This window comes from Hemiscyllium ocellatum, chromosome 19 (genome assembly GCF_020745735.1).
Source record: "Hemiscyllium ocellatum isolate sHemOce1 chromosome 19, sHemOce1.pat.X.cur, whole genome shotgun sequence".
In the NCBI taxonomy this organism is placed as follows: Eukaryota; Metazoa; Chordata; class Chondrichthyes; order Orectolobiformes; family Hemiscylliidae; genus Hemiscyllium; species Hemiscyllium ocellatum.
Window position 1 is genome coordinate 20,224,863 of NC_083419.1, and position 19,066 is coordinate 20,243,928.

General features: G+C 40.0%; 1 protein-coding gene across 5 annotated transcripts in view; it reads left to right on the forward strand.

Annotated features, from left to right (window-relative positions):
- The window catches only part of cnot2 (CCR4-NOT transcription complex, subunit 2), a 144,389-nt gene that overhangs the window by 58,809 nt on the left and 66,514 nt on the right, over positions 1 to 19,066 (forward strand). For all 5 annotated transcript variants that reach the window (XM_060839734.1, XM_060839735.1, XM_060839737.1 and 2 more), the window contains one exon: positions 917 to 1,039. In XM_060839734.1, coding sequence (XP_060695717.1) covers positions 929 to 1,039 — 111 coding nt within the window. In that variant the 5' untranslated portion in view covers positions 917 to 928. The remainder of the gene's footprint in view (positions 1 to 916; positions 1,040 to 19,066) is intronic.

Here is a 19,066-nt window from a genome sequence, read left to right on the forward strand (position 1 = left end):
GCATAATGCTTTCACCTTTTAAAAGTGGTAGGCCTTTGTAGGAGCTGTTCAGCGATTGAGGTTTTCCTGTTTAATGATGAACTGTTCAGGGTAATGGTGCCCCCAAAATTGCTTCCTTTACCTTCTCAGTCACCTGTAATCTTATTGGCTTAACAAATACCTAGAAGCAGATCTGATTTAACATTTGAACAGGTATTATACTTTTCATATTTCCGTTGTCGTGCCATTGAATGTCTGAAAGACTTTTAATTCACTAAAACAATCCATTCAAAGGATTGCCATTTAGCATGGCAGCACGCAGCCTACTCCGGTGAAATGTATTGGATTGTATCTGAACTCTTAAAATTCATCAAACATTGAGGTTGTCTGAAAATCAAAATACTTACATGTGTTCTTGAAATTTTAATTACTGTTGCATATTCCTGCATATAATTTGCCATTCAGTAGTTCTGCTAATAGGGCAAAGGCATATTCAAACTTTAGAATTTGATTATTTGTGTTCAAAGTCTATCTTTTGCAAGGATTTTTAATTTATTGCTTTCGTATTGTTGTTAGGGTTTCACTCAAATTAATGGTAAGAATAAGTAATTCTATAGGCATATTTGTCACAGCATGTTCAGAAACCAGACTCATTGAATCAAATGTTTCATTACAAGTTCTCAAACTGAAAACATTCTTTTTCCCTTGCATTTTAAGTTGTATCTTGAGAGAGAATTTTTTGCTGTGGAACACGAGAGCTAAATATGACATAAAGACTTTAAGACAGTTAAACGTATCATTGTCAAGAAGTTTACTGGAATATCTTGAAAGCACTTTAGATGGAAATATAATATTTTTTTTCTCTAGACTTTTTGTTTGAATAAAAATGATAATGACAAAAATATCTGAAGAAAAAAATGTTTTGTTTTTGCAATAGGTGACAAACAGCATGTTTGGTGCTGCGAGAAAGAAGTTTGTAGAGGGAGTGGAGAGTGATTACCATGATGAAAGTCTGTATTACAGCCAGTCTTCAATGTTCCCACATCGAACAGAAAAAGATGTAAGTATATTTTTATACATCTTAAAATAAATGCTTGCAGTGAACAATTCAAAGAATATCAACAAAATTGTAACATTGTTGTATTTGAATATCTATTAAGCTGGGACTCCCTTTATTGAATGTGAAATTACCCTCCATTCTACATGGTGTCTAATTCTCTGTTTTCCCATTTTTGGTTCTGTCTTAAGATCTGAATGTTGCATGATGTGTGATGTAATTGAAAAGATCCCATAAGAGAGTGATATAATGCTTATTTATTTGATTCTTAAAGTATTACCAGTGACAGTTATAACTGGACTACACCTTTTCAATATTTAAATACATTAGTAGATTTTCTGTATTCATTGCACTAATGACTTCATGAACTTGAGTTTCTTTAGTACTTTGTTTTCCCTGTCAGGTGCAGTTGAGCTTCAGTATGCATTTTTGATTCGCTCAATAAAAACCAAAAGAACTGCAGATGCTGTAAATCAGAAATGAAAACATAAGTTGCTGGAAAAACTCAGCAGGTCTGGCATCATCTGTGCAGAGAAATCAAAGTTAATGTTAAGGGTCTTCAGACCTGAAACGTTAACTTTGATTTCTCTTGACAGATGCTGCCTGATCTGCTGAGTTTTTCAAGCACTTTCTGTTTTTGTTGTATTTATGACTTGCGTGTTTTATTTTTCACTGAAAAACACCCCTGTTTTTCTGTATTTGTCAGAGTGATAGTTACCCTTCTGTGAATAAAGCAAATTCCTACTGCCACTGTCCTGTCCTTGCTGCTCTGCTGTTGGTAATTAATCTGTGTTTCCAGAAGGAGAAACAATGGTCTACTGGTTTTATTGCTCGACTATTAATACAGAAACTCAGCTAATTTTCTGGGGTCCTGAGTTTGAATCCCAGCACAGCAGATGGCAGAATTTGAATCCACCAATGACCATGAAACCACTGTCAATTGTCAGAAAACCCATCAGGCTCACTAATGTCCTCACCTGGTCTGCATGTGAGTCTAGACCACATAGCAATGTGGTTGTCTAGCAAGTTGTATCAATCGCTACGAAATGAAAAAATGAAATGAAACCAGATAAACCACCCCACATTGACCTAGGCACCAGAAAAGACAATGGCAGAAACAGCCCTGTCGACCCTTCAAAGTCTTTGTTACTAACATCTGGGGGCTAGTTCCAAAATTGGAGAAGTGTCTTGCAGACTAATCAAACAATAGCCTGACATAGGCATGGTCCTGGAATCGTACCGTACAGGCAATGTCCCAGATACACTGTCACTATCCCTGAATATGTCCTGTCCCACTGGCCGTACAGGCCTGACAGAGGTGGCAGCACAATGATACATGGTCAGGAGGGAGTTGCCCTCAGATTCTTCAACATTGACTCTGGACTCCATGAAGTCTCATGGCTTCAGGTTAAACATGGGCAAGGAAACCTCCTGCTGATTACCTATACAGTCCTCCCCCATTAGCTGCTAGACTGGGTCTATGGCAGGTTTTTTTCTATTTCAAAAATATACCTTATTCATGAAATATCTTTGTATACCCACATAGTCACTAAAGCAGTTTGGTTCTCTACAGTAGCATATGAAGAAAACAAACAAACATCAGAGTTTGATTCTATCCAGCCAACAAACCAAAGGCATCTTTTACTTGTACAAGATTATATTTACATTTATTTGAGGCACCAACAGAGTTTGATAACTGAACAGACCCCCATGGGTGGTAAGGGAACCAACAAGAGGGAAAAGCGTACTTGATTTCATTCTTACCAGTCTTCAGCTGCATTTGCATCTGTACATGATAGGACCGGTAAGAAAAATTGCTGCACAGTCCTTGCAGAGGCAAAATTTAGCCTTCCATTGTGTTGTTTTGGACCAGACCAAACCCCCTTAAAATATATTAAGAAGATATTCTAGACCGTGATTTTTTCTTCTTTTAAAGGCAATTGCCAGGCATTGCATTATGGATGCAACTGGATAGGTCAACCTACCAAATTTGAAGCAAAATGCACTTTATTCATACGCTACAGTTACAATTACACACTAAGTAAGATCAAAACGAAGGAGTTGCCTTCACTATAATTATCAAAATGCTTAATAAAATATATTAACTACTGATTAACTGTCCCAAATATAGTAATATTCTATAACTACACCATAGGCAAAGGCAAATTCAGAAAAATAGATTGTCTCTCATTCAATTCCACTGTCCAGTAGGAAACACATCAAGGGAAAGTTCAGAGCGAGAGTAGCTTCCAAACCCAGTTTCAAGACCCCAGCAATTGCTATTACTAAAACTAAAAATCCTGGTTCTGCGGGAGCTTGACCCCTACCAATTCAGCTGTTTCTGTGTTCCAATTTTTAAAAAATCGCAAGGTTTCACAAACTGTTTACTCTAGTGGCTATGAATAGACTACTCTGCACCTCTCTATCGACATTTCTTCATTAAAAAATACTCAAGGCAAAATAAACCTCTTAAAACCATAGTATTGTCACAGTGTTGTGTAGCACTATCACCGTGCTAAATGGGATAGACTTTGAATGGATCTGGCACTTCAAGACTGGACATACATGAGATACTGAGAGCCATCTACAGCAGCAGAATTGTACTCCAGCTCAATTTGCAACTTCATGGCCTGGCATATTCCCCACTTAACCATAACCGCCAAACCAGATGATCAACTCTGATTCAATGGAGAGTACTGGAGGGCATGCCAGGAGCAGCGCCAGTTGTACATTAAAATGAGATATCAATCTATGAGTCACCAACAGGACTGTTTGTATGCCAAACAGCATAAGCAGCAAGTAATAGAGCTAAGTGATGCCCCACCAATAGATCAGATCTCAGCTCTGCAGTCCTGCCACATCCAGCCATGAATGGTGGTGGACAATTAAACAACTCAATGATGGAAGAGCCCAATCTGTGCCAGTGCAAAAGATAAGGCTGAAGCATTCCCAGTAGTCTTCAGTCAGAAATGCTGAATGAAGGATTCATCGCCGCCTCTTCCAGTGGTTCCCATCGTTAGAGACCAGACTTCAGCTAATTCCATTCATTCCACATGATATCAAGAAATGGCTGGAGGCACTGGACACAGCAAAGGCTATGGGCCCTGATAACATTCCAGCAATAATACTGAAGACTTGTGCTCCAGAACTTGCCACTCCATTAGTCAACCTCTCCAGTACAGTTTTAGCACTGGCATTTATCCAACAAGGTGGGAAATTGCCCAGATATGTCCTAGACACACAACACAGCACAAATTCAACTCGACCAATTACCAGCTCATCAGTTTACTCTCGATCATCAGTAACAAGATGGAAGGTGCTCAGCAATAACCTGCTCTGTGATGCCCAGTTTCACTCAGCTCCTGACCACATTTGGCCATGCTTGAACCAAGGCTTATAAAGAGTTGAATTCCATTGGTGTGGCGAGAGTAAAGTTCTTGACATCAAGACCACATTCAACCCAGTGTGGCATCAAGAAACTGTTGTAAAACTGAAGTCAAAGGGGTAAATTATCTGCTGATTGCTGTCGTACCTGAAACATAAGATGGTTGTGGTTGCTGGATTCGGACATTTCATTAGGAGTTCCTAGGGCCAATTGTCTTCGATTGCTTCATCAATAACTTTCCCAATATCATCAGGTCAGAAATGGGGATGTTCGCTGATTGTGCAATTCAAAGTTTGGGAGAAGATTTGTAGCGCAGGTGCTCGTTGTTGTGGTTCTGTTCACCGAGCTGGGAGTTTTTGTTGCAAACGTTTCGTCCCCTTTCTAGGTGACATCCTCAGTACTTGGGAGCCTCCTGTGAAGCGCTTCTGTCATGTTTCCTCCGGCATTTATAGTGGCTTGTCTCTGCCGCTTCCGGTTGTCAGTTGCTGTCCGTTGCAGTGGCCGGTATATTGGGTCCAGGTCGATGTGTTTGTTGATAGAATCTGTGGATGAGTGCCATGCCTCTAGGAATTCCCTGGCTGTTCTCTGTTTGGCTTGCCCTATAATAGTAGTGTTGTCCCAGTCGAATTCATGTTGTTTGTCATCTGCGTGTGTGGCTACTAAGGATAGCTGGTCGTGTCGTTTTGTGGCTAGTTGGTGTTCATGGATGCGGGTTGTTAGCTGTCTTCCTGTTTGTCCTATGTAGTGTTTTGTGACTGCACAAAACACTACATAGGACAAACAGGAAGACAGCCAACGACCCGCATCCATGAACACCAACTAGCCACAAAACGACACGACCAGCTATCCTTAGTAGCCACACACGCAGATGACAAACAACATGAATTCGATTGGGACAACACTACTATTATAGGGCAACCAAAACAGAGAACAGCCAGGGAATTCCTAGAGGCATGGCACTCATCCACAGATTCTATCAACAAACACATAGACCTGGACCCAGTATACCGGCCACTGCAGCAGACAGCAACTGACAACCGGAAGCGGCAGAGACAAGCCACTATAAATGCCGGAGGAAACATGACAGAAGCGCTTCACAGGCTCCCAAGCACTGAGGATGTCACCGAGACAGGGGACGAAACGTTTGCAACAAAAACTCCCAGCTTGGCGAACAGAACCACAACAATGATTGTGCAATGTTCAGCACCATTCATGACTACTCAGATGCTGAAGCAGTTCATGGCCAAATGCCACAAAATCTGGACAATATCCAGGCTTTGGCTAACAGGACAAGTAACATTCATGACACCTAAATGCCAGGCAATGACTTTCTCCAATAATAGGCCACTAACCACCACCCTTTGACATTCAATGGTGTTATCATCGCTGAATCCCCTTTTATCAACTTCCTTAGGGTTACTGTTGACCATAAACCCAATTGAACTCACCACATAGACAAACAGCTGGTCACAGGCAATTGCAAGTAATATTGTGACAAGTGACTTACCACCTGACTCCCCAAAGGTTGTTTATCATCTAAAGATGGAATGATCATGATGGATTACTCCCCGATTGTCTGGATGAATGCAGCTCCAACAATACTGAAGAAGCTTGACATCAGCCAGGACAAAGCAGCCTGCTCGATTGGTACCACTTTCACAAATATCCACTCCCCCCTCCAATGGCGCTCAGTAGCAGCAGTGTTTGCTATGTAAAGGATGCACTGAAGAAATTCATCAAAGATCCTCAGTCAGTAGCTTCCAAACTCATGACCACTTCCATTTAGAAGGATAAGGGCAGTCAATACGTGGGAACACCACCACCTGCAAGTTCCCCTCCAAGCCTCTCACCACCTTGACTTGGGAATATATCACCATTCTTTCACTCTTACTGGGTCAAAATCCTGGAATTTCCTCCCTGATGACAGTGTGAGTGAACCCACTGCATGTGGACTACAACGGTTCAAGAAAGCAGCTCACCCCCATCATAAGGGCATCTAAGGATGGACCTTAAGATTGCAGGCCAGCTTGCGATGTCCAAATCTCATGAATGAATTTTAAAAAAGCAAATATGTTGAGCAGACTTTCAAAGTATGACCACGTGTCTCTAATCACTTAATTGTGGCCGTGAACAGCATCATCCCAATGTTCATCTTTGAGCTGCTCTCCTTTGCAAATTGGACAAAAGGCTAATTCTTCAATTTTTAATTCCCAATTCCCCTTCCAGTTAAACCTTTAAAAAGTTACTCAATGGCTGTCATTCCTTCAGTTTGTTCCCTTGTTTCCTTCATATTCTTTGCTGGATCCTTCCCTTGCACCAAATTTCATTCCATTTCTGATATGTTACCATCTTGTGTCTTTACATTACATTGCTGAAAACATTTTCCATTTTATTCTCATGCCCAGACTCCGGAATGTCTTCTAAGCTGTTTTCTTTGAGCTCCACCCAACATAATCTGGAATCTCTCCACATTGTTGTCTGCATTCCTGTTCAATTAACTCCCCTATCTTACGGATTTCCAGTACAGTAATTTTGATATTCCCGTTCTGATGATCTAAAGCCATGCAGCAATTTATACAAGTTCACTTCAATGGCTCTCTTTGTTCTTTGATTCCTATCCATGCTACTGTTGTATGTAGGCCCCCTAGTGACAGCTGTGAAGTGGTAAATTGTATACAGTAGATGCAAAAACTAATTGTTGTGTAATGAATGAAGCATGTTGTAATGGAGTTTTAACATGCCACTGCAGATTGGAATCAGCACACTAGTCCATATCAAAATAATTTACTGAGTGTTTTACAGTATGTAAACATGTTGTACGAGGTAGCAAGCTGTTGAATACATAAATTTGAAACCAGGAAGTGGGTTTGGCAAACATAAGCAGATAAATTTCAATATGTAGAAAGTGCAGGGTCACCTACTTTTGATTTGTCAAGGACAGAATAGATTACTTTCTCTGCAATGATGAACTGAGAATCATAGAGATGTACAGCACGAAACAGACCCTTCAGTCCAACTCAGTCATGCTGACTAGATTGCCTAAATTAATTTAGTCCCGTTTGCCAGCACTTGGCCCATATTCCTCTGAACCCTTCCTTTTCATATACCCATCCAGATGCCCTTTAAATGTTATGATTGTACCAACCTCCCCTACCTCCTCTGGCAGCTCATACACCCACCACCCTTTGCATGAAAAGCTTGCCCATTATGTCCATCTTAAATCTTTTCCCTCTTACCCTAAACTATGCCCTCTTGTTCTGGACTGCCCCGACCCAGGGAAAAGACCTTGTCTATTTACCCTATCCATGCCCTGTACGTTGATAAACCTCTATAAGATCACCCCTCCGCCTCCGACACTTCAGGGAAAACAGTCCCAGCCTGTGTATATATAACATAAATTTGCATTTATGTACTGGATTTTTTGATTAGTGGACATCTGAAAGCATCTCACTGGCAAGGACATACTTTTCAAAAGTTGATCCTGTTATAACAGGAAAGATAGCAAATCCTGCAATCAGCAATATGATAATGACCACAAATCATCTCTTTGTGATGTTAATTGAGTGTTAAATACTATGGCCAAGAATTGATACAATTTTGGTAGCTCTGAATGAAGCATTCATCTTCTATTTGGGACATTTTTTTGAGGTCATAAATTTTCACACATCTCAAAAATCTAATATGCAGGAAAAGCTAATAGAATGCTGGTCACTATCTCAAAGGAATATAAAAGGTGAGAAAGTGGTTTTCCAATTTTCCATTACCGCATCAAACCAAAATGTTCAGAACTGCAAACTTCAAAAAACAGCCATTAGATTGCTGCAGTATAGACTCACCAGAGTGATGCTGGCGATTAATCAAGGTATTTCAAGTGGATATTTTGTTTTTTTTATGCATTCATTCACATTGCTGGCTGACCCAGAAGCATTTGTTACCCATTCCTGGTTACTCTTGAGAAAGTGGGTTGAGCTTCCTCCTTGAGCTGCTGCAGTCTGTTCGCGATAGGTAGATCCTCAGTCCTATTCCAGGATTTTGACCCAGTGGCAGTGAAGGAATGGTGGTGGTATTCTCTCGTATGTGTGCATTTGTCTGCCTTGATGGTAGTGGGTTTGAAAGGTGCTAACTCAGGAGCCTTGATGAATTTCTGCAGTGCATCTTTTATATGGTGCATAGTGCTGCTACTGAGCATTGGCGGTGGAGGGAGTGGATGTTTGTGGATGTGGGGCTAATCACGCAGGCTGCTTTGTCTTGGATGGTGTTAAGTTTCTTGTTGGAGCAGCGTTCATCCAGGCAAGTGAAGAGTATTTCATCACACTGCTGACTTATGTCTTGTAAATGTTAGACAGGCTCTGAAGAGTCAGATGGGATAAATGCAAGATTGCTAGCAAGAGACATGGATAGGGTAATTGGACAAGGTCTTTTCCCAGGGTTGGGGGAGTCCACAACTAGGGGGTATAGATTTAGGGTGAGAGGGGAAAGATTTAAAAGGGACCTTAGGGGCAACTTTTTCATGCAGAAGGTGGTGCATGTATGGAATGAGCTGCCAGGGGAAGTGGTGGAGGCTGGTACAATGACAACATCTAAAAGGCATCTGGATATGTAAATGAATAGGGAATATTTAGAGGGATATGGACCAAATTCTGGTAAATGGGACTAGATTGATTTAGAATATCTAGTCAGCATGATTGAGTTGGACCGAAGAGTCTGTTTCCATGTTGTACATCTCTACGACTCTATATGTCCTACTCCTGGAGCCACTGTTTTTATATGGTTAGTCCAGTGGTAACCTCAGAATGTTGATAGTGGGGAATTCAGTAATGGTAATGCTATTTTGATGTTGACAATGGTTAGATTCTCTCTTGTTGGAGAGGGCATTACACAGTGCTTGAGTGATATGAATATTACTTGCCACAAGCCTTTGACAGTGTTGATATTTCCTCTACTGGGGGTGTGCAAAGTGTTGGAGAATAATCTTAAAATTAGAGTTGTGCTATTCAGTAATGAAATTAGGAGGTGTGTTTTAAGTCCGCGTAGTGAAAATCTGAAACTCTTTCCCACAAATCACCATGTGTGCTGGGCCAATTGAAATTTTCAATTTATTTATTACTTCAGGCTGTTGAGGGACACAGTAAAGATTGGTTTGAATTATAGGGTCATACAGCATGAAAACAGACCCTTCAGTTGAACTAGTCCATGCTGATCATGTTCACAAACCAAACTAGTCCCACCTGCTTGAACTTGCCCCATATCCCTCCAAACCTTTCCTATTCACACATTTATCCAAATGACTTTTAAATATTGTAACTGTACCTGCATCCTTCACCTTCGTCTGGCTGTTCATTCCACACACGAACCACTCCCTGTGTTTAAAAAATAAAGTTGGTCATTGTGTCCTTTTTAATCTTTTCTCCTCTCACTTTAAAAATATGCCCCCAAATTTTGAACTCTTCCACCCTGGGAAGAGGACCCTTGTCATTTTGTCTTATCTATGCCTTTCATAGAATCCTAACAGTGTGGGAGCAGGCCATCCAGTTCGAGTCCACTCCGACCCTCTGAAGAGCATCCCACGCAGACCAACCCTTACCCTACCCCATAACTCCTGCATTCACCATGGCTGATCCACTTAACCTACATATCCCTTGACACTATGGGCAGTTTAGCATGGCCAATATACCAACCTGCACATATTTGGACTGTGGGAGGAAACCAGAGCACCGGAAGAAACCCACGCAGACATGGGGAGAATGTGCAAATTCCACACACAGTCTCCCGAAGCTAGAATTGAACCTGGGTTCCTGGTGTTGTGAGGCAGCACTGCTAACCACTCTGCTGCTGCCTCATGATTTTATAAAAATCAATAAGGTTACTCCTCAATCTCCAACGTTCCATTGGAAAAATGTCCCAGCCTTTCCAGTCTATTTTTATATCTCAAGCTCTCCATTCCTGATAAATCTTTTCTGAACCCTCTCCAGTTTAATAATATCCTTCCCATAACAGGGTGACCAGAACTGCACAGTACTCCAGTTGAGGCTTCACCAATGTCTTGTACAACCTCAACGTGACATCCCAATTCCTATACTCAGAGGTATGAATGAGCAATGAAGGCAAATGTGCTAAACACCTTCTTAACTACGCTGTCTACCTGTGATGCATATTTCAAAAAGAATTCCTAGGTCTCTTTGGTCTACAGCCTTTAATTGTATAAGTCCTGTCCTTTTTGTATTAATAAAATGTAATACCTCACATTTATCCAAATTAACTTCATCTGCCACTCCTCAGCCCATTGATCCAATTCATTAAAATTTCTTTGTAATCTTAGGTGACCTGCTTCACTGTCCACTATACCACTAATTTTGGTGTCATCTGCAAACTTACTAATCATGCCTCCTATACTCTCATCCAAATCAATTGTATAAATGACCATCAAAAGTGGACCCAGCATCGATCCTGATGGAACACCACTGGTCACAGGTCTCCAGTCCAAAAGACTATCCTCCACCATCTTTTATCTCCACCATAAAGCCAATTTTTAAAAAAATCCAATTGACAAGCTCACCCTGAATCCCATGTGATTTAACTTTACTAATTAATTTACCATGTGGAACCTTGTCAAAGACTTTACACAACTTAATACAACAGTGGATCACCCTGAAAAGCTGAACGGCTGACTCCTTTTCCTGTGTTCCATTGTAAGGCACAAGAATCCTTTGCTTCAAACATCCTGACAAAGAGTTTTTAATGTAAAAGTTGCTCTTAAAGCAACAGTTTTTGTTTCAACAACTGTAATAATAGATTCTTTTAACATGTTCACAGGAATTTTATAAAACAAAATACCACACCAAGTCACATGAGATATTGATCCAAATCTTCTAGTCAGAATTGGCACCCCTTTTGCTGATGCCAGTTAAGCAAATAAATTGCCTACCTTTTTTTCCTTTTTTTTTGAATGGCCATTTTTCCTATGTTGGATCCATCCAAACCTGGCACAGGATACTTCAAAGGATGCATCATGTAGAATACATGCGGGAGTCATGTTCCCCCTTTTATAGCCAGAGATAAATTTTGAATGTATCTCAAATGAGGAAAGTGAGCTAGGTAGGAAGAGGGGTGTTCCATCCTTCAGGCACTCTGCCTGTATTCCTGATGAAGGGCTTTTGCCCGAAACGTCGATTTTACTGCTCCTCGGATGCTGCCTGAACTGCTGTGCTTTTCCAGCACCATTAAGGCGACTCTGGCGACTGACTGTATGGAGTTTGCACATTCTCTGGGTGCTCTGGTTTCCTCCCACAGTCCAAAGATGTGCAGGTCAGATGAATTGGCCAAGCTAGATTGCCCATAGTGTTAGGTAAAGGGGTAAATGTAGGGGAATGGGTGGGTTGTGCTTCAGCGGGTCGGTGTGGACTTGTTGGGCCGAAGGGCCTATTTCCACACTGTAAGTAATCTAATCTAATCTAATCCAGAGGGGTGTTGGAGCATATTCCAGAGATTGAAGCTTAGGTTATTGAACTGTTGGAAGTAAAATTGTAAATGCCCAAGAGGCCAGAGCTAGAGGAGCATAGAGACCTTAAAGAGTTAAAGGCTGAGGGAGATAGGGTGTATTAAGGCCATGGAGGGATTTGAACTTGTGGATGACGTTCTCAAAATCAAACCGTTGTTTGTGCAGAAACCATTGCAGGTAAGGTCGTAGAGGAACAGGGCATGTTAAGACCTGGATAACCTCCAGTTTGCTGAGGGTAGAATGGGGGAGGCTAGGTCAGGGGTTCCGCTAGAATTACCAAGTTTAGAGGTAGCAAAGGCTTGAATAAGGGTTTGAGTGGCAGATGAGCTGAGAAATGGGCTGTTAGGTAATGTTATGGAGATTGAAGTGGGTGATCTTATTGGTAGCATGATTTGGAGGAAGCTTCTCTCAGGATCATGTATGATACCAAGGTTGCAAATAGACTGACTTTGTCTCAGACTGTTGTGAGAACAAGAGATGGAATAGGTAGCTCAGGAATAGTGTTGGAGCAGACGGTGAAAACAGCGACTTCAGTCTTCCCAATATTCAATTGGAGGCAGATATATTTAGCTCTCCTTTGTTTTCAAGGTGATGTACTAGAAGATAGGAAGCACTTTTCTTTGATCAATTCCTGTTGATAATCATAAATCTGACTGTTATGGCATTTTAAACCTCCTAAAATATTCACAGATGCCTGTGACATGCTAGTTGCAGGGAATATGTGAAAATAGTGAAGACCCAAGGCATTCAAGCCTTAATGAAAAAGAGCAAAGATATACTAGTTGCCATTTGAATTCATTTGTCTATTTTAAAATGTAGGCTTGATGTAAATCATTTATTTTTGTTCTGGAAAGTTTTGAGCCTTTTGTTAAACTCTAGCTATTATACTGAACTTCATTTGACTCGTACAAAAATCCCTTCATGACTTATGGTTTTTATTGCAGGAAGAAGGTGCCTCCTGATTTCTGAATGGCATAGCTATAATTTTAAGATTATGGTCCCTTGATCTGCATTCCTCCTACCCTGCCAAATTCAATCATTATTTAAAATACCTTGGTAATTATCACATTGCTGTTTGTAGGAGTTTGCTGTCCAGAAATTAGTTACCGTGATTCTGATATTTCAAGAGTTAGTGCACTTCAAAGGAATGCATTTTGATCGGTGAGCACTTTGAGACATCCAGTGGCTGTGAAATGTATAAAATACATAAATGTAAGATTTTACTTGTCTTTCTTTCATGATACACTGGAAGGTGGGATCTTTTTCCTTGTAACTTTAAATTCTTGATACATTCTGCAATTATAACCTATTCAATGATAGAATCATAGTAAAATGTTTCCAAAATTGCTTCCTGCGTGAAATATGAGTTTACATTTGACCTACAGGATGCTTGATGAAGAATGATTGGTATGATTGGCCAATCATTAAGTGCTGGACTTAAGTTGAACTTTGCAGCTTCATGTATATCTTTTGGGTCCAGCATACAAGCCTGTCCGTTTCCATTGATTGCTGTTCAACATATGCTGCATTGTATTTTTATTACCATTTGATGTACTGTGTGGCATTGTCCTGTAAATAATATTTATATTAGTATAAATGGTATTATATTCTGCTTTCTAAAATACATCAATGTTTAAGATAGTTTGTCCCTTTACTGGGCAGCTTAATCATTTTGTAAAGGCTTGTCTGAACGCCAACAGAAAGAGATGTGATGTTGTGCAGCAGCATATGAAAAGGTGTTAAGTAGGTTTCCTCCCTGCCTTGGTGAAAATAATACATAGACTCAGAAACTGAAAAAGGATAGTGGGGAATTCATCCATTTAGTCTTGTCTAGTGATGTTTATACATGGAAAATTCATAAATTTTAATTGAATGTTGGTTTCTGGTTGTGTCTAGTATTTTTATGGATGTTATGTGGTTGACAGAGCCTGTGGTGAACTCATTACAGATGCAGCACTAAGCATTTTTCGCAATTCTGTTGACTGTATTCGGTTTTGATATTGTCAGTGGAGCAAATGGTAGCCGATTATCAGGTTTTATGTTTTAAGATGTTGCACTAAAAACCTTGACTTTGCATAGCTCTTCAAGAAAATTTGTATCAGTACAGTGTTTCTTTTTGACATTCTTTGTGAATGCCATATTGTTGACAAGGTGGCAATAGTAAGAATTTTGAAATTTTTAATTTTTAGCTCTGTTATAAATAACCAAGTAACTGCATGTGAATATCTTTGTGCTGCAACTCACTTTTAGTTCATTTGTTTCCCCATCACTGTATTCCTTTGTTTCTGTGTGGATCTACGGATCTTCAGAGTGGAAATCTATGGTATTTCTTATTTACAAGATCTCCAGAAAACATTTGGAAGCTAAGTAGAGTCTGCAAATACACAGCACCTATTTAGCTGCAAGTTAAGCAGCTTATTTTAGGTCTGAAGAAATATTGTATTGAGAGAAAGTAATTTGCCCTGACTTCTCTAAGTCAATCTATGAGAAAATAGGTAAAATGGCACAGTACAATAACAAAACGAATAACAGAAGAATAACAGCCTGGAAAGCAAAAGATAACATTGTTTTTCAAAAAAAAAGTAGCACTAAACAAACTGAGAATGCAGTAGGAAATCAAAGTGGGAACTATCACTTGTTTAATTACAGTTTAAGTATCGATTTAATAAAAGGCCAGGAATCAAATAAAAGGAATGAGAGGAAGTATGGAAATGCTGTTATTTCAGTATTTGGTGTATTTGTGGTCATGTGTGCTAAAGAATACGCTTGTAGGAGGGCGCAGAAAGCCTGAAACATTGAACCTCATTTTACAAAATAACCTGGACTGAAAGTTGTTCAGTGAAGTGAAAACTTGCCAGCTTTGGAGTTCAAGGCAGAAACTCACTAAACTTTTGTATGACCTCCAGAAAATCTCAATTTACCTGTCGCTTCGCAAATCTAGTGACTGGTCTGGCTCTGTATAATGATACGCTTGTTATGCCAGTATTGTCTTGGAATTCAGCTGGTTGAATGGCTAAACCTGTTGGTTTTGTTCTCTGCCTAGTAAATGAGAAAACCAAATTAAATCCGATTAATAAATAGCTTAACTTTTCTTAACTCCATTAACAAAAATCTACATAGTTTTTATGAATTTTTGTCTTAATCAGCAGCAAAGAAGAAATTGCACTGCAATTTTGAAGGTAGGAAATCTTATCAAATTCAGCAATAAGGGACATGATCCAAAAGCCTATTTTATACTTTATTTTTGAAAGAGGATGTGTTTTTTGAGTCAGTGTCGTAAGTTAAGCTACTTGTAGAAATTGCCCCATTATTCCATCAATTCAGGATAGTTTATATCAGGCCAAAATATGTTGAATTTTTGTTTTGCACTGTTTCCTATGTTGTCAAAAAGACTGACAATTAATGGTGAATGTCAGCCTTGTTAATTTTAGTTTAATAAGCACTGTGCTTATGCCCATGTTGCTGCTACCTTTTTATTTCCTGCCTGTAGCTCAGACATCAGTAGAAAACCATTCAATAGTTTACCAGTTTTAGAAACAGCCAACTTTTCTTCCACAATGATTAGTATGAAATGCATATATTTGGGTCCAAACACGTTGATCACTGAATTTTCTAGATCTTGGGCGACTCTGATAGTTCATGTTTTAATTTCAAAACTGCTAGCTTATTGATCTTTGTCTCAGCATAAAAAAGGACTAATAAATTGCATGTGAGTAGGACATCAAACATAGCTTTTTAATGCATCTTGTGCGGTGTTGAAGTTCCTTTCATTGCCACATTGCATCAAGTTTCATGGTAACCCTTTATAAAGATGCCTCTATAATTATGAGTTTGGAATGAAGAATGCATACTTTAAAAATACAAAAACCAGAAGGAGATTCATAGCTCTGACTTCCATCTAAATCACCCTGAAACAGCTTATTCTTTATCTTTTGAGCTTGGTTAAAACTAAGGCTGGAGGATTGCATTGCTGCTGTAGTGCCACCACTCAAAATAAAGGTTATTGTTACAATTTCCATGATAATGAAGTCAATAACTTATCTGTAACAGGTTTTTAACAGATCTATCAATCAGTTTTTTTAAATAAACACAGTTGAGGTTTATTATCAAAACAAAAATTATTTAATAACGATATAATCTTTAACATACTATCAGTAATATAGAAGTATAAATGTTTATTCCTTTAGATATCCCCAAAACACTTCCTTTTCCGTGGAGATTAGTGCTCTGAAAATAAAACGGATTTGCCAATGGGTTATTCTTGAAGGCAGAAAGATAAAATGAATGCTCTCAAATCTGTTGCTGTGTTCTGATTTGTGTGATCATCACTAATCACACATGGTCGCATTGTTCAGTGGTTAGCACTGTTACCAGGGATCCAGGTTCAATTCCACCCTTGGACAACTGACTGTCTGTTTGAAGTTTGTATATTCTCCCTACGTCTACATGGGTTTCCTCCAGGTGCTTTGGCTTTCTCCAACAGTCCAAAGATGTACAGGTTAGGGAATTGGCCATGTCAAATTGCCCATTGTGTCCAGGGATGTGCAAGCTAGGTGAAGTAGCCATTGGAAATGCAGAGTTCCAGGGCTAGGGTGGGTCTGGCTGGGATGCTCTTTGAAGAGTCAGTGTGGACTCGATGGGGCGATGGGGCGAATGGCCTGCTTTCGCACGATAGGGATTCTGTGATGGTTTTCACTGAAGTCTGGCAGATACAGCTTGCTCAGGATATTAAAGATCATTTCAAGATTATATTGGTCTTTCAAAGAACATGAGAGTTTCACCCTAAACTCAACAAGTGGGTTTCTTCTCAGAAATGGGAAACATCCGTTTGGAAACTTGTTCTTAACAAGCCTTCCTCCAGCTCAGCTTGTTCTTAGCAAATTTTCTCCCAGTTCTGCTTATTCTTTGCAGGCCTTTCTCTGGAAGACAATGAGCAATGTGAAAGGGGTCTCTTTCAGGATGTCAGTTGGTGACCATGGAATTTTGCATGGGTCAATGTTGGAACCACGACTTTTCACATTATACATTAATACACACTATACATCATACCTCAGGAAGGACATACTGGCACTGGAACGTGTCCAGCGGAGATTCACACGGATGATCCCTGGAATGGCAGGTCTAACATATGAGGAACGGCTGAGGATCCTGGGATTATATTCATTGGAGTTTAGAAGATTGAGGGGAGACTTAATAGAGACGTACAAGATAATACATGGCTTGGAAAAGGTGGACGCTAGGAAATTGTTTCCGTTAGGCAAGGAGACTAGGACCCGTGGACACAGCCTTAGAATTAAAGGGGGTCAATTCAGAACAGAAATGCGGAGACATTTCTTTAGCCAGAGAGTGGTGGGCCTGTGGAATTCATTGCCACGGAGTGCAGTGGAGGCCGGGACGCTAAATGTCTTCAAGGCCGAGATTGATAAATTCTTGTTGTCTCGAGGAATTAAGGGCTACGGGGAGAATGCTAGTAAGTGGAGTTGAAATGCACATCAGCCATGATTGAATGGCGGAGTGGACTCGATGGGCCGAATGGCCTTACTTCCACTCCTATGTCTTATGGTCTTATGATCGGGATGAAGGAACTGAGGGCATTGTTGCTAAGTTTACACTGTCACAAAGATAAGTAGAGAAGCAAGGATGCTGCAGAAGGACTTGGATAGGTTAGGATAGTGGACAAAGAAGTGGCAGATGGAATTTGATGTGTGCAAGTGTGAGATTGTGCACTTTGATGAGAAGAATAGAGGTGTAAACTGTTTTCTAAATGGGGAAGGCTTCATAAATCTGAAGGCACTTGGGAATCTTAGTTCAGGACTCACTTAAGGTTAACATTCACGTTCACTTGGCAGTTAGGAAGGCAAATGTGATATTAGCATTTAATTCATAAAGGCTAGAATACATGAGCAAAAATGTACTGCTAACACTGTATAAGACTCTGGTCCGACCACATTTGGAATATTGTGAGTAGTTTTTGGGCCCCATGTCTAAGGAACAATGTGCTAGCAATTGGAGGGGGGTGGGGGGTCTAGAGGAGGTTTACAAGAATGATCCTAGGAATGAAGGGCTTGTCTTAGGAGGAAAGGGTGAGGTCTCTGGGTCTGTACTTGATGTAGTTTAGAAGGATGGGGATGATCTTATTGAAAATTACAGAATGCTGAGAGGTCTGAATAGAGCAGAGACAGAGAAGGTGTCTCCACTAGTAGGAAAGACTGGGACCCAAGGGCGCAGCCTCAGAATGAAGAGATGACCCTTTAGAACTGAGATGAGGAGGAACTTCTGTGAAATCTTGCCTCAGGAAGTTGTGGAGGCGAATCATTGAGTATGTTTAAGTCAGGGATAGATAAGTTCTCACGTAGTAAGGGGATCAAGGATTCTTTGGAGAAGATTCGAGAATGGGGTTGAGAAACATGTATCAGCCATGATCAAGTGGTGGAGCAGACTCAATGGACTGAAGGATCTAATTCTGCTCCGATATCTTATAGTCTTATGGCCCTTCTCACCTTGTTCTCTGAAGGCTTCCCCTCAATACATCTTGTCATTAACAGGCTTTGCTCCAAGTCAGTTACCAGTTAAGAATGTTCAAAATGACTCCAGCTGGGGGTCCACGGCAAAGCAACCATGATTTACCAGAAGCCCATCTCCAGTGTCCGTAGTAAGTAATAATCACTTTTAAAGAATCCATTCCAGATATTTTCCACAAAACCTAAAACCAATCCATTTCCTACAATTCTTCAAAACTTAAGTTTTCTAAGTAACATTGAATATGAAGCCTTGTCATAACTTAAAATAATTCGAAGTGTAAGAGTCCAGGAACACAATTCTGATTCCTTCATGTTGCTGAAGAAGCAGGGCAAAGCAATAGTATTGAGTGACAAATCTTGAATCCAAACAAAATGTACAATTGTGATGAGAAAAGAACCTTGAACTGTGGAGATTTGGGCTGGTATCATTCCGGAATAAAACCAGCTTACATTTAAGTAGTAAATATTACAAAATGTCCCAAAGCACTTTTATACAGTGGATTACTTTGAAAATGCAGATCATATAGTTTTGTAGGCAAAATTTGCATATGATAAATTTGGACAAATTTCACTGCTAAATTTTGGTTTTGTAATGTTGGTTGACAAGAAACAATATCCACATTCCA